At 34.4% G+C, this 17921-nt stretch overlaps 1 protein-coding gene across 1 annotated transcript in view; it reads right to left on the minus strand.

Annotated features, from left to right (window-relative positions):
* The window catches only part of ASCC3 (activating signal cointegrator 1 complex subunit 3), a 251664-nt gene that overhangs the window by 91309 nt on the left and 142434 nt on the right, over nucleotides 1-17921 (minus strand). The window contains exons 15-17 of the mRNA XM_066547531.1: nucleotides 9934-10125; nucleotides 9384-9608; nucleotides 2886-3005 (exon numbers count right to left, since the gene is read on the minus strand). Coding sequence (XP_066403628.1) covers nucleotides 2886-3005; nucleotides 9384-9608; nucleotides 9934-10125 — 537 coding nt within the window. The remainder of the gene's footprint in view (nucleotides 1-2885; nucleotides 3006-9383; nucleotides 9609-9933; nucleotides 10126-17921) is intronic.

The following is a 17921-nucleotide window of genomic DNA, read 5'->3' on the forward strand; positions in this document are numbered from 1 at the left end:
ACATCATCTCACGGTCAGTGAAGCTGCAGACAAACATAGGCATCTCCACAAAGCAGCTGGAGACTAGTTCCTAATATTCCATGTTTGCCAGTTACCCTGAAGCTGTTTCTTCTTAGTTATGGCTTGCCTTAGTTTCAAGTCAAAAGCTAAGATGGCAAAGGTCTAGACTTCTTTTCTCAATAGTAAGTCATGCATTGAGGTCAGATTTCAGAGCAGAGTTGGTCAAAAAAAAGTGATGCAGATGCCAGATGTTCAATATTTCTTAAAACTATTGTGGGGAAAAAATTAATAAAAAATCAAATTAACTCCCTATTCCTTCGGCCGTCCAAAGTACCCACCAATCTTTTGCCTTCCATAAAAGCTGAGGCTGCAACAGCACACTAACATTTTTTACAAAGTTTTAACTTTAAAGGAAAGGTCACCAACTTGAAAAAACTGTGAAACAATATTTGAGTTTAGAGAATCCATGGTTAGCACCCTTCTTGTTGAACTTGCATAATTAGAAATCCTCAGAATAAAGGATCCAGCCTAGAACAGCTTGAAGCCCTTCTCTTTAAAATTAGCCTTGGCATGTCCACAGTAAGAAACTGAGCAGGTCTGGAGTATGCATATGGAAATTTAAGAATGCATGATAAAGTACATTACTATCCATTATAAAGTATATTATTATCCACACCGTTTTCCTCTAACTTACTGAGAGAAATGTTGGGCACAAGCTCCTCTAATTTTTATATCTAGACATAAATTTTATGGTGGTAAAAAGCTTTGCTTAACTGTGGGAACACAAAGAATGGAACCAAAAAGAGGAGAAAATAGACAAAGAAGGTTTTTTAATCCAGGCACCTTTTCAATGGAACCCCAGAAGTATGAGAAAATGCCTGTAATTCATACTACTGGCTTCACTAATACAACATTTGCATTTTCTCCACTTTTTCCTTCCACTCTTTTTTTTTTTTCTCTTGCTGCTTGTCATTAATTTTGGCCATTTTCATGAGTCAGTAAGAGGCATTATTGGCATTTCTGGCAAACAACTTGAAAAATCACAAATCAAAGCAGTGGACCTGCAGTAGCCTGCTCCTGGGTGTAGTCCAGAAAGATCCTGGAGACAACATGTGGGGTTCCAAAGATGTGCACCCTATTGTGTGGGTGCCCTGAAGTATAATTACTGGATGTGGTGAGCACCGGTGGAAAGGGAATGGGGAATGAGTTTGCATGATCTCAGTCTCCACAAACAGCTAGGAAGTGTGATCCACAAGGGATGCAGGGATTCTGAATGGATACCACTGACTGTCAGTAAAAACAGAGACAGAAATTGGTATACTGCAATTACTAAAATACACTAAGACACCAATTATGAAAATTGGATACCTATACTGAGACTGGTCTAACTGACCAAAGCTTTGGTTATACCTGCATCTGGCATTAGAGCATCCATATTCTACCACACATAAGCTCTGACATTTAAAACTGGTTTATCTAGGAAACAGGAGGATTTGCATTGGTTTTGCTCCTACATGAATGGGTAACACTTCACAGTGATATCATTCGTTACTGCCTTAACTCAAAAATATGAATGTCTAATATTAGCACATCAAATCCAAAGGAGTAGAAAGAAGGTTAGTGGAACAATCCTCACTTTCTCAGCAGCTGAACAGAAACACTAGAGCAGGGGGAAAGAGAGAAACTCCTGTTCATTATTTTTAAAATTTTTAAAAGATATTTCTGTTACTGATTTTTTCACCACGTATTATCACCATGGTTACATTTCTTTTAATCTAGAATTCAATAGTGAAACAAAAACCAGAATTTATATTAGTGGGACAACAACATTCTTCTCACTAGCAAATCAATTTTTGATTCTCATTTATCTATTACTTTGTGGTCTGTGTTATATACTGTTATATTAAAATATGGTAATGCACTATATGGCTTTTTAGAGAAAATAAATTTGAGATGACCAGAGGTCCAAAGGTGTCTGCAGAAGCTTCCTTAAGCAATAGCACACCTATTTCCACTGCAGTCTCCACTACCAGAGACAAAAAATATCAAACAACTGTCTGCTTGCATATACCTCTGCATGTCACCATGACCTAACAAACTGCTGCTCACAATGTCAAAATAAATTACAAAGTCACAAAACGGATCCTTGATGTGAAGTAAACTGCAGTTACACACACTTGTGAGTTTGCCCTGCATTAGGCTCAATTAACTGTGTCTAATCATGTTAACATTAAATGCTTATAAACAACTGTACAAAGAAAAAGGTAATAATATTTAGATTATCTGGAAACTATTAATCTTCCTAAAAATTATAGATAATGGAAAGAACTTGAAAAAAATGCCTTATGTAAATGTGCACTGATTCATATCACAGCATGGAATGCTTGTAAATATTACAAAAAAATTCCAAACAAATTAATTAAAGAAATCTTATAATTAATAAATCATATGATAGAAAATATCACCCAATTAAAATTTTTATTTTCTAGTTTATAAATTATTATACCAGGAAACATTCTAAAACAAAAGCTGATGGGGTGAGTGGGAATCAAGCAACTCAAAAATGCTTTCTTTTCTCATTTCTATCTAATCTACAAAACTGAAACACTGAAAACAGCCTAAGTTACAGTAATTGTGTGATAAGAATGAATGATGTCCTTTGGAGCATAACTTGACCAGTTAAAATGTATTTTTATGTGAACAGAAGGGGCCTCATAATTCAGTGTTAAAAACACTCTGCTACAGAAAATATCTTCCTTTTTCTAAGCACTTTAAAAGAATTGCTGATGTCAGGTTAAGTAGAAATAGCAAATATTTATCCTCACATCAGGGAAGGATTAGAGACTCAGAACAGGTTACAGATTTTTTTAAAAAGCATTTTATACCTGATAAGCTTTGTGACTGATGCCATATACTAATGGATTTGCTCTCATCCGTACATAAAGATAAGTGTAACTTATCCACTTTACTGCTTCTTCCACATTAGTTACTGTGCCAAGAGCAATCTGGAAATAGGAGAAGAGACAAAATTAAGTATATATGTTACAGCTGTACATAAGTACTTGCCTGAAAACACATGGAATTCAGAGTATTAGCACAAGATTAAAGAAAGTGTTGGGATATTTTGAACGTATATAGTTTTGAAATAATCCTAAAACAATAACTTGACCAATTTATGCAACTTATCTTGTGAACATGTAATAACATGGGTTGCTTTGACCTAATACTATAGATACAGTGACCATAAATGATCTTTCATACATCACTTACAATTTTTACAACTAAAAGATATTATTGAGCAAGATTGTTATAAAAATAAAAAGACAAACAAACCAAAATTATTCTGTAGTGGATATGGTCAAGGTAATTTTAAGACGAGTACTTGAAAAGAAAAGAATCTACATTTAAAAGATTAATTTCATCATGCCAATGTGAAAGCACCATTGGGTCCTAAGCAAAATGATACCAAGAATCTCCAGGTTTTCTCTTCCTCATACTTGGAAATCCTTTTGTACACAGTCTTTATAAATAATTTTCTCCTTTTGTAGCTGCAAGTTAAACACACAGGTATCTGCTAGATTTTTGGTATATCAAAATATGACAAAATTGAAGAGACTATATATGTATAAAAATATATACACACACACATATATATATATATATATATACATATACATACATACATACATTTATATACATGTTTATTTATATTTCAAGGCTAAATCAGGTATACCAAACAATTTTTTGTACTGGGTGACTTTTTTTTTCTCCTGAAAATTCAATACTTTTATCACCAAATTGTTGACCACACACATATTTTTACTTGATAACTTCAACTCTATTTTGTACTTGTTATACTCACAAGAAACATTTTACTGCTTAATTCCAGTTAATCTGATTTTACCAGAAGAATTTAATATTTCCTGCATGTCCCATGAACAAACCTTTTTTGGTTGTTGCTGGTTGTTAAAACAAGCAAAAGTCCCTCTTACTAAAGTTTTGTGATTCATTACTGCATTTATTTTTGTTTTATTGGTGTTTGGATTTCATATAAATCTTCTGACTTGGCAGAAATAATAATTTAAAAAAGCCTATAGAACTGAGTACATATGCATGTTCAGACTGAAGTACCTAGACCTTAATAACAATACTGACATTCTTTTGCAAATAACATAAATAATTGGTAAAAAATAACAATGAAAGGGATATCTGCCTTGAGTAAACTTGAATCCAGTAAAACCTTGTTAATATCAGTGTCTAATAGCATGGAGTAACCCTAGGCTTTGCTTAACACACTTTTCATGAGGTATTTTGTTGTTCAAAAGCATAAGGAGACTGGGGGAAGTCCCACAGTATTGCTTTTCAAGGCAATAGCTACATAATGCACTGAGGTAGCTACAAAAGCATTCAGTTCTTCACAGACTACTACAGGGATAACATGGAATACCCCACAGGTTACTATCACTTGATTTGTACACAGGTTATTTGGAGCATTTGGTTTCTTTGCATGACTCAAATATCTTTCAGTGCAGAACTTGAAAGAGCTTAAAAACATAGTCCACTAGTCTCATTTTCAAGAACCACTTTCATAATCCTGAAAACATAATATTCTTGTTACTGAAAACAATGAAGTCTGACAAAAATCAAAACAAAACACGCTTCACTTTTTCTTTGCCTCATTTGTTCAAATGTCTGATTCTATTGCTATTCTATTCTATTCTATTCTATTCTAATTAATTATTTTAATAAGTTAAAAGAAAAAACTGAAGGAAAAAAGCAATTGTGAAATACAGTTGGGTTTCAGATATGGCACTGAAAATCTAATACTGTGCTTTCCTTCTTCCCACAAATTCAAGAATACGCAGTCAAAAAAAACCCAGAGTAATTTCTAAATATTTGCTGCCATCTAGTGTTCAAGTAAAGTTCTTAGGCACTGAAAATTTATCCTACATTAAACAGTATGAACGATCCAAGTTTCCAGCAGTTCCTCAATGGTGTATTAGACATTTAGTTACAGATGGAATAATTGATGAGCAGAAATATTTACTATCTTGACATTGTATTGTCCAATTGCACCAGTTTTCATAAAGCAATTTTGATTTTTCACAGCTCAAATGTAATAATGGTGTTTAATCACTCACAGAATGCAGTTTTAAGTACTATTTTTTTCCTACTCACTGTGTAATTTTAAATTACAGCAATAAGCAGCATCACACAAATTTAACTAATTTTGCAGTGACTGACATTGCCATCATTGAGCAACATGCTTAGCAGCATTTATTGTCATTTATTTTCTTTTTGCCCTCCTTTTTTTTTTTACAAATGCTACACCACAAACTTTATCAAGTTGAATGATATTTCAGAGGAGGTGGTTTTGATATGCAAAAAAGTGTAAACAGATATAAGTAGCATGGCTTTTGGGGAGCAGCTCTTGAAAAATGAGGTTTTTTTTCTCTGATATTTCTGATGATTAGAAAAGGGCATAAAAATATTACCCATAATATATACATTCTTTTTTACATACATGTGCCTATTTACAAATATACTGTCTGTTGTTGTATAATTGAGTCTGATTACACAAAGAAAAATTTCAATATATATATAAAATATTTGTTGGTAAGGTAAGAGAGCAAGGAACCTTTCTCACAACCGAATAAGCAATTTTCGGTTTCCTTTGGAAACCAGTGGATTTTAAATTACTATTTCAGCCCCACAGGACTATGGTCTTAGTCCTGTGAAGCTTTTGAAATAATTATTGCTACTAGAATTGTCCCAAGTCAGACAGAATCTCCTGTGCTTTGTCCTATACCCAGATCAGCCATTGTGTCATCCAGCTCCTGAGTGATTTTTTTTTAAGAAGGACTCTGAAGGAATTTTTCTTCTCTTCCGAAAACCCTTTCTTTCAAGGCAAAAGATTAAGAGGTTTGTCCAGATTTAAAAAGCCACCAGGTTCTACATTCCTGTCTTCAGAGGAAAATCACAAGCATATGCAAGTGAAGGCACACACCCTGGGGAAGGTATGCCCACTGTCCAGCACTGCAAATCATTTCCTAAGCTCTCTGGGGAAAGGAGTCATCCCAGCAAACAAGCTGGAGTCCAGCTGTGGTTGTCAGGGAGGGCTCTTTCAGGTGGAAACCATTAGGGAAGGAATGGTGACCTGCATTGTATGAGCTATTGATGATAGTTCCCAGATAAGTTAAAGTTTATGGTCCAATTAAACCACATCCCCTGCATCTTATCTTTCTTCCTGTATTTCCAGAAAAGACAGCCATAGGTATTTTCTGTTTGCCAGCTGGTCAACTGCCCCAGGACTTGCTCCTCTCAACTTAGTACCTTAACTAGCTGTTTTATTCCTTTTTACATCCTATTATGCCCACTGGCAAAATCTCAGCAAAAAAAGGAAAAGGGCATCTCCATGCCTTCATTGATCATCACTTATTTACTATTCTGCTAATTTTTAGGAGGAAAAAACCCCACAAAACCAAAGCAAACCTCAGATCTGCAGAAGAGAATTAACAGCAGACTGACATGCTGATATACACATTCAAAGTCTTAATTTTGATGTCAGCTGAATGTAGTTGGATAAATTTCAGGTTTCTCCACTCTGTAGCTCTCCTAAGAACAAAAGCACTGAAGCATCAAGACCAGCTGTCTCTGAGGTCAGGTAACAGCAAGTGCTGAAGGGCAAAATGCAGGAATGAGGAAGAAGCATCACAGACATTTCTCCCAAACTATTTAACAATTGCATCTCAAGGTCTTTAGTTAAAGGTATTGGCTTTGTACTTGATTACTTTAAATGGATTTTTATTCCATTTATGGACAGTTTTTCAAGTACTTTTCTGTTTAGAAACAGCTCCCTGCAGAGAGTTCCACTGCCTAACCACCCAGCTGACATCATTTTGTTTTCTAAACCTGCCACTGGCTCATTGCAGCCAAAACACCCTGGTTCTTGTCCCAGGGGAGATGCAGTCTTTTGCCATATTACTTCACGTATTGCTTCACAAAACTCTGTCACATAATCTTGATTTGTTTTGTTCTCTCCTGAAGCATACAGAAAAATTGGTGGGCTCCTTTCATTGAAACAGATTTATTTCTTTGCCCATCCTCTCTGAAAATTTCATGATTCTAGAGAATTACCTTTTATCTGGATATATACTGTAATTTTTTGCACTATTGCCCAAATTTTGTCTCCTGCACAACATAAGTCTAGGTACAAAATTCAAGGCCCTGGATTCCACTTAGCAATTGCTTGGCCAGGATTATATGCTGTATTACCATAAATATCTGAATCATTCTTAACATTCACCTATTTCTGCCAAGAGACCTGGTCTAGATAAAAGCACTTTCATATTCTTGTGGAAACATGAAGTCTTTCCATACTTCCAACTGCTGCCTTCATTTTATCAGCCCTTCTTTCAGCTATTGGTGTGTCCATAACAAATGAAGAATTTAAACAATTCAGCAGTGCTTCTGGCCTTTAATTTGTTTCTCTTTACAACTAGAGAATAAGCATTTGGATTTCCTGAACCACTTGTAATGAAAGCAGATTCTGCTCCTACAATATGTTGTTTTATTACCCATCAGTGCAGATTTCCTGGTGCTAACAAAAGGCTCTGTTATGGAGTTGTCAGTGGTCATCAACATACTTGTCTTGATTTCTGTCACACATCAGTCAAAACCCATATATTTTGTATCCATACAGTGCTTTGTTACTACCAAAGGGCAGAAGATGACAAAAATTGAATGTGCTTCCTAAGACTACATACTTAATCATATGATGGCATATATTTTAAAACATGGGTTTTTTTTTCCAGAATGGTGCAGCATATTGGAATAGTCATCTCCAGATAAACTTAACAATTTCTTCTAAATCATCTCTATCTTTCTCAGAGAATTCCACTACCTTAGATCAAATCAGCATACACAGAAGTTTAGACTGACTCCAATTATAAGGAAATGTTATGAAGTTACTTTCCAAAAAATGCTGTCACAATAGTTCCTTGCCAGTGCTCATAGTATTGGTTACCTGTAATCTGGCAGGCACTAATTTTTCCTGCATGTTATGACAGGAGTATAAGTAATGTCACATATGTTGCCTTCATGCCCTTGCTATGCTATTGTGCTTCATTGCTATTTCTACTAGCAATCATTTATCACTGTAATTAAAAAAATTCTGATTGCACCTTCAGCTTTTGTAACTGTATCACTTAATGGAATCTGGGGTAATTTTAAAGCCATGAGTACACTGTTCTTTTCAGATTACTACCATTACACAAAATCAGAAAAAAAGCCTAACTTCCTAATATTTTATAAAATGTAGCAAACTCCTCTGCTGTGAAGGAAAGCCTACCCAACCCTTGTTTCACGGTCTGCTTTCTGTGTCTCAAAAAAAAGAACAAAGCTCTTCTGTGAAATCTGGCTGGATTTTTTCCTATTGAAAAGGCACACGGTATCCCAAAACCAGATCACTCTCTCCTGACTTATTGTGGTGCTGAACAATAACCACAAATATTCCTGACTTACACAACCAACTTTAGGAAGTAAATTTTTACTGCTAATGTGTAAGTTGCTACTATGCAGTTTTAAATAACTGAATATCCATCCAGGTCCACTTAGAGAATATTCAGAGGTGTCTATTTCCAGGACCATTAAGTATTGTCAAAAGGAAATGGTTGAGAGCAATATATCTGCCCAATGCAAGTATGCCTTCCATTTATTTTTTCTCTTTTTTTTTTTTTTTTTGTGGTAGAAGGAGAGATGGGAAAATTGAGAAAGTGATGAAAAGACAAAATAAGCAAATATGTAAGAATTGAGTAGATAAAACAACAAGCATCTTCAAAAAGCTATTCTTAATAGACCAAATAAACTTCACATCTTTCAAAATGATAAGCAGTTTTATGTCACTGGACACTTAAGTCTAGCTAAAATGCTTGACTTTAGCTGAAAAAATGTCTTGTGCCTTTGAAAAAAAAAAAAAGTTAAAGCAAAGTCCATTATTCTTCCTTTCCTGCAGTTAAATATGTGAATTTGGTTATACACAGAAAGACAGGCTTTAATTTTTTTTGTGGATTTTACTTCTCAGTTATGCAGAACATCTACTAAATTCTAAAAAATCACTTCTGATTAGGTAAATGCTGCATTGCTACAGTTTTATCTTAATGGTATTTTGACCCTCCATCCTACTTTGAATACCTGCTATATTTTGTAAAAGACCCCCCTTTTTCACATATGTAGCAGTTCACTTAAACATACACACTTACACACTAACAGTAATAAAATACGTACAATGAAAATTTTATTAAGTGTGAGAATATTGCATTTTTGTTTCAAATAATGTCAATCCTTTAAAGTTTACTAGTTTCTCTAAACAAATCAAAGGTTACCTCTGCATTTAAGTTGTCTGCAAGGCTTTCAAGAAACTGGCTTTCAATTGGGTTCTGCTGTGTAAGAAGAGTCAGGTAATGACTGAGTTTATCATGAGTTGTAATAATGATGCCTTCTCCGAATTTGTCAAACTGAGGCCGTCCAGCTCGACCAAATATCTGCATGACATCTAAAATTCCAAGGTCAACAAAGGAGCCTCTTTTTGCAGCATATATTTGTGTTCCCTGGTTGAGGAAAAGTTAATAAAAATTAACATAAATACACATGAATATAATCCTGATGAGCTGAATACTGAAATTAGGCAAATATAGTATGATTTCAGAAGTGTACTTTAACTAATCCTTTCATAATCTTTGATATATTTAAATCTTTACTATACAAACTAGACTCCCACTGGAGAGAATCAGTTTAATGAGATATAAATAACATTTCAAGTCAATCAGATATTTCCCCTCCAGGCCCAAAACTCACAAGAAATCTTGCTATCTATACTTCTTCACAGGTTTCTTTTAAGACAGATAACTGCTTGCAGAGCATGGAAGCTCTTACCTTAATAACAACAGCATGAGCAGGCAGATTGACACCCCAAGCAAGTGTAGCTGTACAAACCAAGACTTTGATATGTCCATTAGAAAACAAGTTCTCAACCAAACTTCTGTCTTGCCGCAGCATTCCCGCATGATGAATACTAAATCCATCTGGAAACAGCTCACGGAGCTGCTTATTTCTGGATCTCTGTACCTGGAGTGGGCAAGAATAACAATTAAATTCACTTCTAATTACAGCACAAGAAGTATGGTATTAAAAAAATACAGGAAAAAAATTGGGCATTATTATGAGTCATATGAAAGAAACTATTTCTATTAAGATTGGACTTTCCATCAAGGCCAGTTTGTGATGATTTTCTATAAATTATCATGTCTATACTTGTTTTCCAGAGAATACCCTTAATTCTATAAAAGACTGCAAGAAGTTTAATCTTTGTACAGAAGTGTAGCTTCACTTAAATGGAGATTCAAGGTAACCAACAGTGAGTACATGGAAACTGAGAATTCTCTTATCATTTTTCCTTAAAATAAACTCTTTCAGACTGTGGAGGCAGCTTGGGCAGGCTTGAGGCTTCAGGCCACACACTATACTTACCATGAAGGAGGGGACACCCTTCCCCACCACCAGCCATTGTATGGGTGCAGCACAGCCTGAATCAATAAATTCATGTTACAGAATCAAACTGTTCATCTAGCCCTCATTTTCCCTTTCCCACAGGCAGGAGCCTGGGATCTCAGTCTGCAAAACCTCCAGCCTCCTGCAGGGTATGAGCTCTGTGAGCATTATTTCTGGGTGCTGGCTTTATCCTGCTTCATCTACACTGAACACTGCCTCTAAGTTATGAAAAACTAATATACTTCCCTAATTTGCCACAAACACTTCTGATTTTCTGCCTGTCTCTTCCACATTCCTACCTGCTGCACCAACTGCCTTCCAAAACCAGTTGCTGCTAAATGTGATACCAAAAGGGTAGTGGTAATGACAATTCTAATTGTTTTCTAAACCAGATTTCTTTACCTTTGTCCATGGAGAATCTCTACTTTTCCAAACCACAAAAAGGTTAAGTAGTATTTAACTGTCACTGTATTTTCAGCCGTATGTATTATAGTGAATTAATTCTAGATAAAATTAGATTTTTATTGTTTTTATTGTTGATGTTGTTATCTCTTCACATTTACCATTTCCTGACACACAGCCACCGAAAAGTTGATTTATGGGATACAGAGTGGGTAAAGCAAAGCAAAACATGGTTCGCAGTACTGGCAAACTGCCAAACATGAACAATAAATCTCTGCAAACACAGAAATGAATAGGGAGATGGGAATGCAATTATGAAAGGAGGACATGAAAAGAAAAATATTGTAGGAAAAACACATTTCTCAGTTTCTCAATTATCCAGCTTTTCAATATCTGATCTTTCCTGCTTTAGCAGTAATTATTTACTATTCGTTTAAAGGAAATCAAATTCAGCTTTTAAACTACACATGACTTTTTGGCAAATTTAATTAACTGCTGTAGTGCCTAAAAATGAATAAATAATAAATTGATAAAGTGGCCCTGTAGTTCATGAAGCTTATTCTTCATGAGCTAACAAATAGAACCAAATATTTCATAAAGAGCACAGATGCACCAAGGTTTGCCTTTATTGATTATCAACAACAAAATTCACAGCAGGTTGTGGAAAATTCACTTCAACTGCTTCTGTGACACAGAAATTTGGATTGCTCTTGATTATATCTGGAACTTGGTGTAAACATTTAAGTATGAATTAGCTCTTTTCTTAAATGATTAAACAACCATCAAAAAATTCACTTTTTTAGAACTTTCTGTGTTGGTGTCACATGCCTATTTTATATGCATTAAGGTATCCACTTTTCAAAAAACACAATTATTCAATATAAAAAACATTACACTTTATTATAATCTTAGCTTAAAAAGCAGAATCTTCCTCTGAAATCCTCAAAATTCAAAATTTCATACCTTTGTAATTTGATTACTTACGTCGTTTAATGTATGGAACAACAGGGCAATATACAAATGGAAAGCTAAGAATAGTAGGATTGTGTACTAGATATAGAAGAAAACTATTTGTTTATGGTTTTAGGAAGTACAATTTCATCAATTTATAAGAGAGGAATTTGTGAATACAGTAAAAAGAAAGAGGAAGGAAAAAATGTTTGTGACAGAAAACATCTAAAGACATGGCAATGCTACTCTGACTATAATTCAGTACTGACAAGCTTAAGCTTAATCTAAACTGTTCAAAAATACATAGGTACACTTACATGTTGCACTTAAAAAGAATAAAAAATCTAGTTCTAAAATCTACCACACATTCTAAAATAACATCTTTTAAATATTTAAAATGTACAGGTTCATATATTGAATCTGTGAAGTGCTAGACTTCCAGTCTACACAGCTAACAGGTTTAGAAATATAGGAATTTTTTTTTTACAAGACAGAAGATGATGAAATTTTTTAAATGAAAAAATTGTGACATAGGAAAAAACCAAATGCTGAGGAAATAAAATTGTTAGTTATTCTGGATGATTCTATTAACTGCACAGAAATGGAAATTATTTTCTTCCCATAAATTTGTCTTCACTTTAGATTACAAAGATACAAGGCAAGTTAGTTCAAGAAAAATGATATAATCCAATTTTATAAAATTCACTTGAGAAAATAAAATAAAAAACCGATTCCCCTATTGCAGTGATGCCTAGAAAAATTGCTCACATAATGTATCATTTAAGCATATTTGCTTTTGTACAAACCTTTTAAACTCTTGTGAAAATGAAGTGCATGGCTCTTGTATTTAATCTGAATTTTAATGGTTAGAGAGACAACAAAACCAAGACTACTAAATAAAGGAACTGAAACTATAAAAAGTTATATTGCTTCCACCTTGTTCTATAACAGAATAAAACTAAGAGATTTTACTTAAAATTTATACAAAATGTTACTAAGTGCCTCAGGTGTATGGAGAAGTTGTTATTATGAGGTATAGCACTGGTCTCCTGATTAGAATTGATTTTCTTTCCCCTCCCTTATTGCTCAAGAGGGCAGTAGATTTATGACCTTTGCTTACATGTGTGTGTGCATCTAAAACAGTATGTGTTAAATAAATTCCCAGTTTAGCTTGCTGCCCCCTATATTTCTCCTTTAAATGTCTTGAATTTTGTGCAATTCTTGATTAAGACACATGAAAAATGCCACAATTAGACATAGAAAAATGTCCTGCTTAATTTTAATGAGAAATGATGCATATATAGCAGGAAAAAAGAAATCCAATGTTTCTACTAAAGACTTATGAAAGGTAGCACCTTTCCTTACCCTTTTCATGCATCTGGTATCACAAAGGAATCATCATTCATAACAACTATAAGGTGTACACTCTTTGAAATACTCATACAGTGAACCAAAGAATGAAATTTTTAGGCCTGTAAATACCTTTTTCTCTTACTTTATATAGAAAGAAGGTAAAAAAGAGCAATAAAGCTTGATTATGAGAAGCAGCTGCCAATAAATTGCTTCTCGATACATGAAACATGAATTTATGGCTTGTTTTGTGGTTTTTTTAAATCTCCAAATGCTACCCTCATCTAGGATAAACAAAGTAGATCATCACTACTTGCTATGATAATTTTTTTCCTTTCTGTAGATTACTCATTTTTCTTTTATGCACGCTCATTTTAAGGTATTGCTTGAAATTCTGAATTTGGGTGTTTTTTCCCACAAATAATGCCGTTTTTGACTCTAACTGCATATAAAGGAGTCTCGTGTTTTTCCCTGTAACAAAAAATTACTATTACTATATTCTGTTTTTTCCCACCAATAATGCAGTTTTTGACTCATGTATTCTCTTTGAATAACAAAAATGGCAGAGGCTATTCTAGCATTTTTCTCACGATCTCCTTACTACAGCAAACTTCATGCTCATGACCATATGACTCAATCATTGTAATTTCCTTTCTGTGGAGTTCACTATAGGGCAGCACTTGCACTTGGTTCAGAATGCACCATTATATTTGTTCACTGGTTTGAGCAATCCTGAGCAATTTATTCCCACCCTCCATTCTCTGCACTGTCCTGACACCCTGCAAAGTGGCAGCTCTTAATTTTGAGGCCTCATTAGCCTCACTTGATGAGTGTTGGAGTTCAGATAGCACAGACATTACAGACACCACACAAAGTAAGGAATCTTTTGCTGCAGCCTTCAATGAACAGCAGTTATAATTAGTACTACTACTGTGTGATGAATACAGGTCAAATATACCCAAGTAACTATTTTGTAACTTTGCTCAAGACATTCAGAAATGTAATTTGTAGGCTGACCTAAATTGTTTAACTCCCAACAAGACAAAAGTCTCCTCTGCCTCATTCATATTACTAAAACTGCTGAATCTGCTCTGCTGGTTCATTTTAAGAATACTGACTGTCTTTCAAAATTTATGAGATCAGGTAGAATGGAAAAAGTGTCCATCTGCTCCAGAAGTAAAGGTCAGCTGACAGAAGCAGAATGAAAAAAGGGAAGTTGAAGAGTCCATCCATGGGCTTATTGCTGTTTCATAAATATAAAATAACTAAGTATGAGAGAAACAGAAAGAAATGATCAAAGGATTGCATGATCATTCACCATTTTTGCTCTTCAGAATTTACTACATTCATGTTGCATATTAATTTTACCTATATATGCAAAAGTTTTATTCTTTTATTTTCAACTTCTGTTTCAAAGGAGAGAGATCTTGGATGGTGTAAATAAAACCACTAGAGGTTGTTTTTTTTAATATAAGTTCAGAATATAGTAATTTTTTGTTACAGGGAAAAACATGAGACTCCTTTATATGCAGTTAGAGAAGTACATGAAACCTAGAGAAAATACTATGAAAGATAAGCAGTAACATTATTTGAGAGTTTATATCAACAATTGTATGGAGAAATACAGATTTGAGTCTAAAGGGAGAAAAAAGGTATGCATGTGAGGTACACTGATTTTACTTGAGGACTGTCCTTTTTGAATTAGAACTGTTATTTGTATCATTCCACTTGTATTGTCTGCACAACAATTAAGCTACCAGCAGCTGTTTTTGGACAAGGACAAAGCAGCATTTTTTGGGGTAGCAGTAAGATTACTTGCCTTGCTCTTTCCTGGGAACAGAGGCATTAGCTTCACTGACTGTTCACCGTGCAACTGGGCCCTGTGAAGAACCCAAAAACTACTGAGAGCTCTCCTCACCAAGATAACACACATGACCTAGCAGATAATTTTTGGAGGGATGCAGGCTGCCCAATATGCTATTCTACTTAAGGAGAATGCATGCTCATTCTCTACACCTTCACTTTTTTAACGTATCTAACAATTCACTTTGTATAGTTGTCCTGAAGCAGTACCTCTGTTCAGTACTTACTCTTTTACTGGGATATAATTAGTTGGTACCTGGCAAGACATTATTTGAAGATGGTAATTCTAACAAACAAATGTGAATCAGTTTGAATCTCTCCTCAAGAGTCAATAATCTAATTGTCTCCCTCTGGCTATTTAAGTTCACTGTATTAAACTTAGAATTTTTTAAAGCTATGAGTTACTGTCTGATCAATTTACTGATATCACCTCAGTTAATTCTGTAAAGTGCTTTAAAAACACCTCTGAAGGAGAAGGAAGGAGAGTAGTGGGACTGTTCCAATCAGAACAGTTTAAAAAGAATTCCTATAAATTATACTTTGATTCTCTTTTTCATTCACAAAGGAAGGAAGTGTAAGGCAAAATTCTGGTAATTTTTTTTCTGTTGTCCTGGTCTTACCACTGATCCTAACTCATTTATTGCATAAGGTTGTGTTTCATCCATTTGGTACCTCAGGGAGTGATGATTAGCAGTTAAAGAAGGGATTGGCATGGTGTCCAGAAATATCTTGCTTTTTTCAGTGTGTTCTTTTTACAGTACACTGTTATATCATAGCAGCCCCATTTTTTTTCACTGGAAAAGTTTCATGGTTCATAGAGAATGAATTATTCCGTGGGAAAAGGAGGAACAGCCTTCAGATTTTAAAACTTGTGCAAGAGCATTTAATGTAATCTTTGATTCCTCAGGTCTATAATCTATAATGCATTAGACAGAAGCGTTTACAGACCTCACTGATCAGAGAAGCTAAGGAAATGTGGTATAATGTTTAAAATGTTGCATTTTTGAGCCAGCCAGACAAGCCAATAATGAAAGAAATGCGAATGCAAGTCTGACCATGCACAAATAATGGATTTTGGATGGACAAGTCACTGAGGATGTAGGCATAGTTTCCAATTACCTCACTTACTGCCTAAAAAACCACCTATCAAGCAAAAAAAGGAACTATTTGTATAGACAATACACTACTTCAACCTCAGCCAGAATTTTATAACATGGACCAAAGTAACCTAATATTTTACTTCAAGCCAAACTGCAATGTCTGTCTTAAAAGTGAATAAATTAATAATTCTCAAATAAAAGGGTTTAAGAACTTAGATTGACAAACAATTCCAGCAGTAGATTTAGACAGAAAGGAAATGTTCATTATAATCACCCAGTTTAAGCACCACCTCTCAGTGAAGATAACAACATTTTTCATATATTTTACAATGATAAGCATATTTATCTTGTTTATAGCAAGTAAAATAAAATTATATAGAGAAATTTTTGTACTGCTTCAGTGTGTTGAAAATCTGGACTTCCTCAAATCTGCGACACCAATCTGTGACTAAATAATCTCAACTCTTATTAAGACAAGTGTCAAAACAATTTAACAACAACATGAAAATGCACATCAATTAATATTGAATTGATTCTATAACATCACAATTTTAAATTACATGCAAAATAATTCTAGTCAAAATCTTTCTTTCTTTCTCATCAATTTAGAATTCAACCACTCTCATTCTGGGAACAGAAGTATGAAACGTGTGAAATACAGCAAAGTATCTATTTGCCTCCAGTCTTTGAGATAATAAGTCCTGTTGTCATATTCAATAACCACTTAGAATACACAGATGAAAAAAACATCAATCTTGGTCTGTTTTGCTGACAGCAGAAGTTTTCAGTATGGTGTTATAAAACTAGCTGGTGGGGAAGATACACAGCACGGAAAGAAATTGATAGAGAGAGAGTTTGATGACATGCAAGGATGAATTTTTACTGGTTTCACTTTGAATACTGACAACCTCTGGAGACCTAGTTAAAGCTTTTGTTGCTGTGCTTAACTGTGCAAAGATTTCAATATTTCTGCCTCAACAGGAAAGTGATACTGCATGGTGTCTACAAAAACATTTGTTATATTTGAGAACACAATTTTTGCTTTGTAATACTCAAAATTGCCACTCTGCTGAGCCATGACAAGACTGAATGCATTTTTAGTGAGAAACAATGAAAGCAGAAAATCTTTTAAAGTTCTTTCCAATACTGCTGCACCTTACTTAATACATATCATAACTATTTTTACTGCAACTGCTCCTCAAAGGCTATACTGACTGAGACATTATTAAACCTGCAAGAAAAATATTTTGTGAACATTAAGCATATTTCTCATTCCATAATTAAACCACAAATGTCCACTAAACTTCACAGCTATGCAAAGTGACAGATTGAGGATTCTCTGGAAGAATGGAATTTTCCTCACAATTCTTATAGGTAATGGGAAATGTGCAGTATGAATTAATAGTTTACATGGTTTTCAAATAGCTGTAGACTGGCATCTTGACTGGCATGGTCATTACACATGACCATGAAAAGCTGAACCTTATTCTAAACCAGGAAAGTAATTTTTAGAGAGATGAACATTATTAAATATTAAATATCTTTTGATTAGGCATTGTGGCTTGACTTCTCCACTTGTCTAACTTCTGTCCTACACAACATGGAAGATAAGCATAACAATACTATGAAGGCACAATAAAAAAACTTGGCAGTCAGTAAAAGTGACAGAAATTCCTACACTAAAAAATTTCACAATTATATTTGCCA

This window comes from Molothrus aeneus, chromosome 3 (genome assembly GCF_037042795.1).
Source record: "Molothrus aeneus isolate 106 chromosome 3, BPBGC_Maene_1.0, whole genome shotgun sequence".
Lineage (NCBI taxonomy): Eukaryota > Metazoa > Chordata > Aves > Passeriformes > Icteridae > Molothrus > Molothrus aeneus.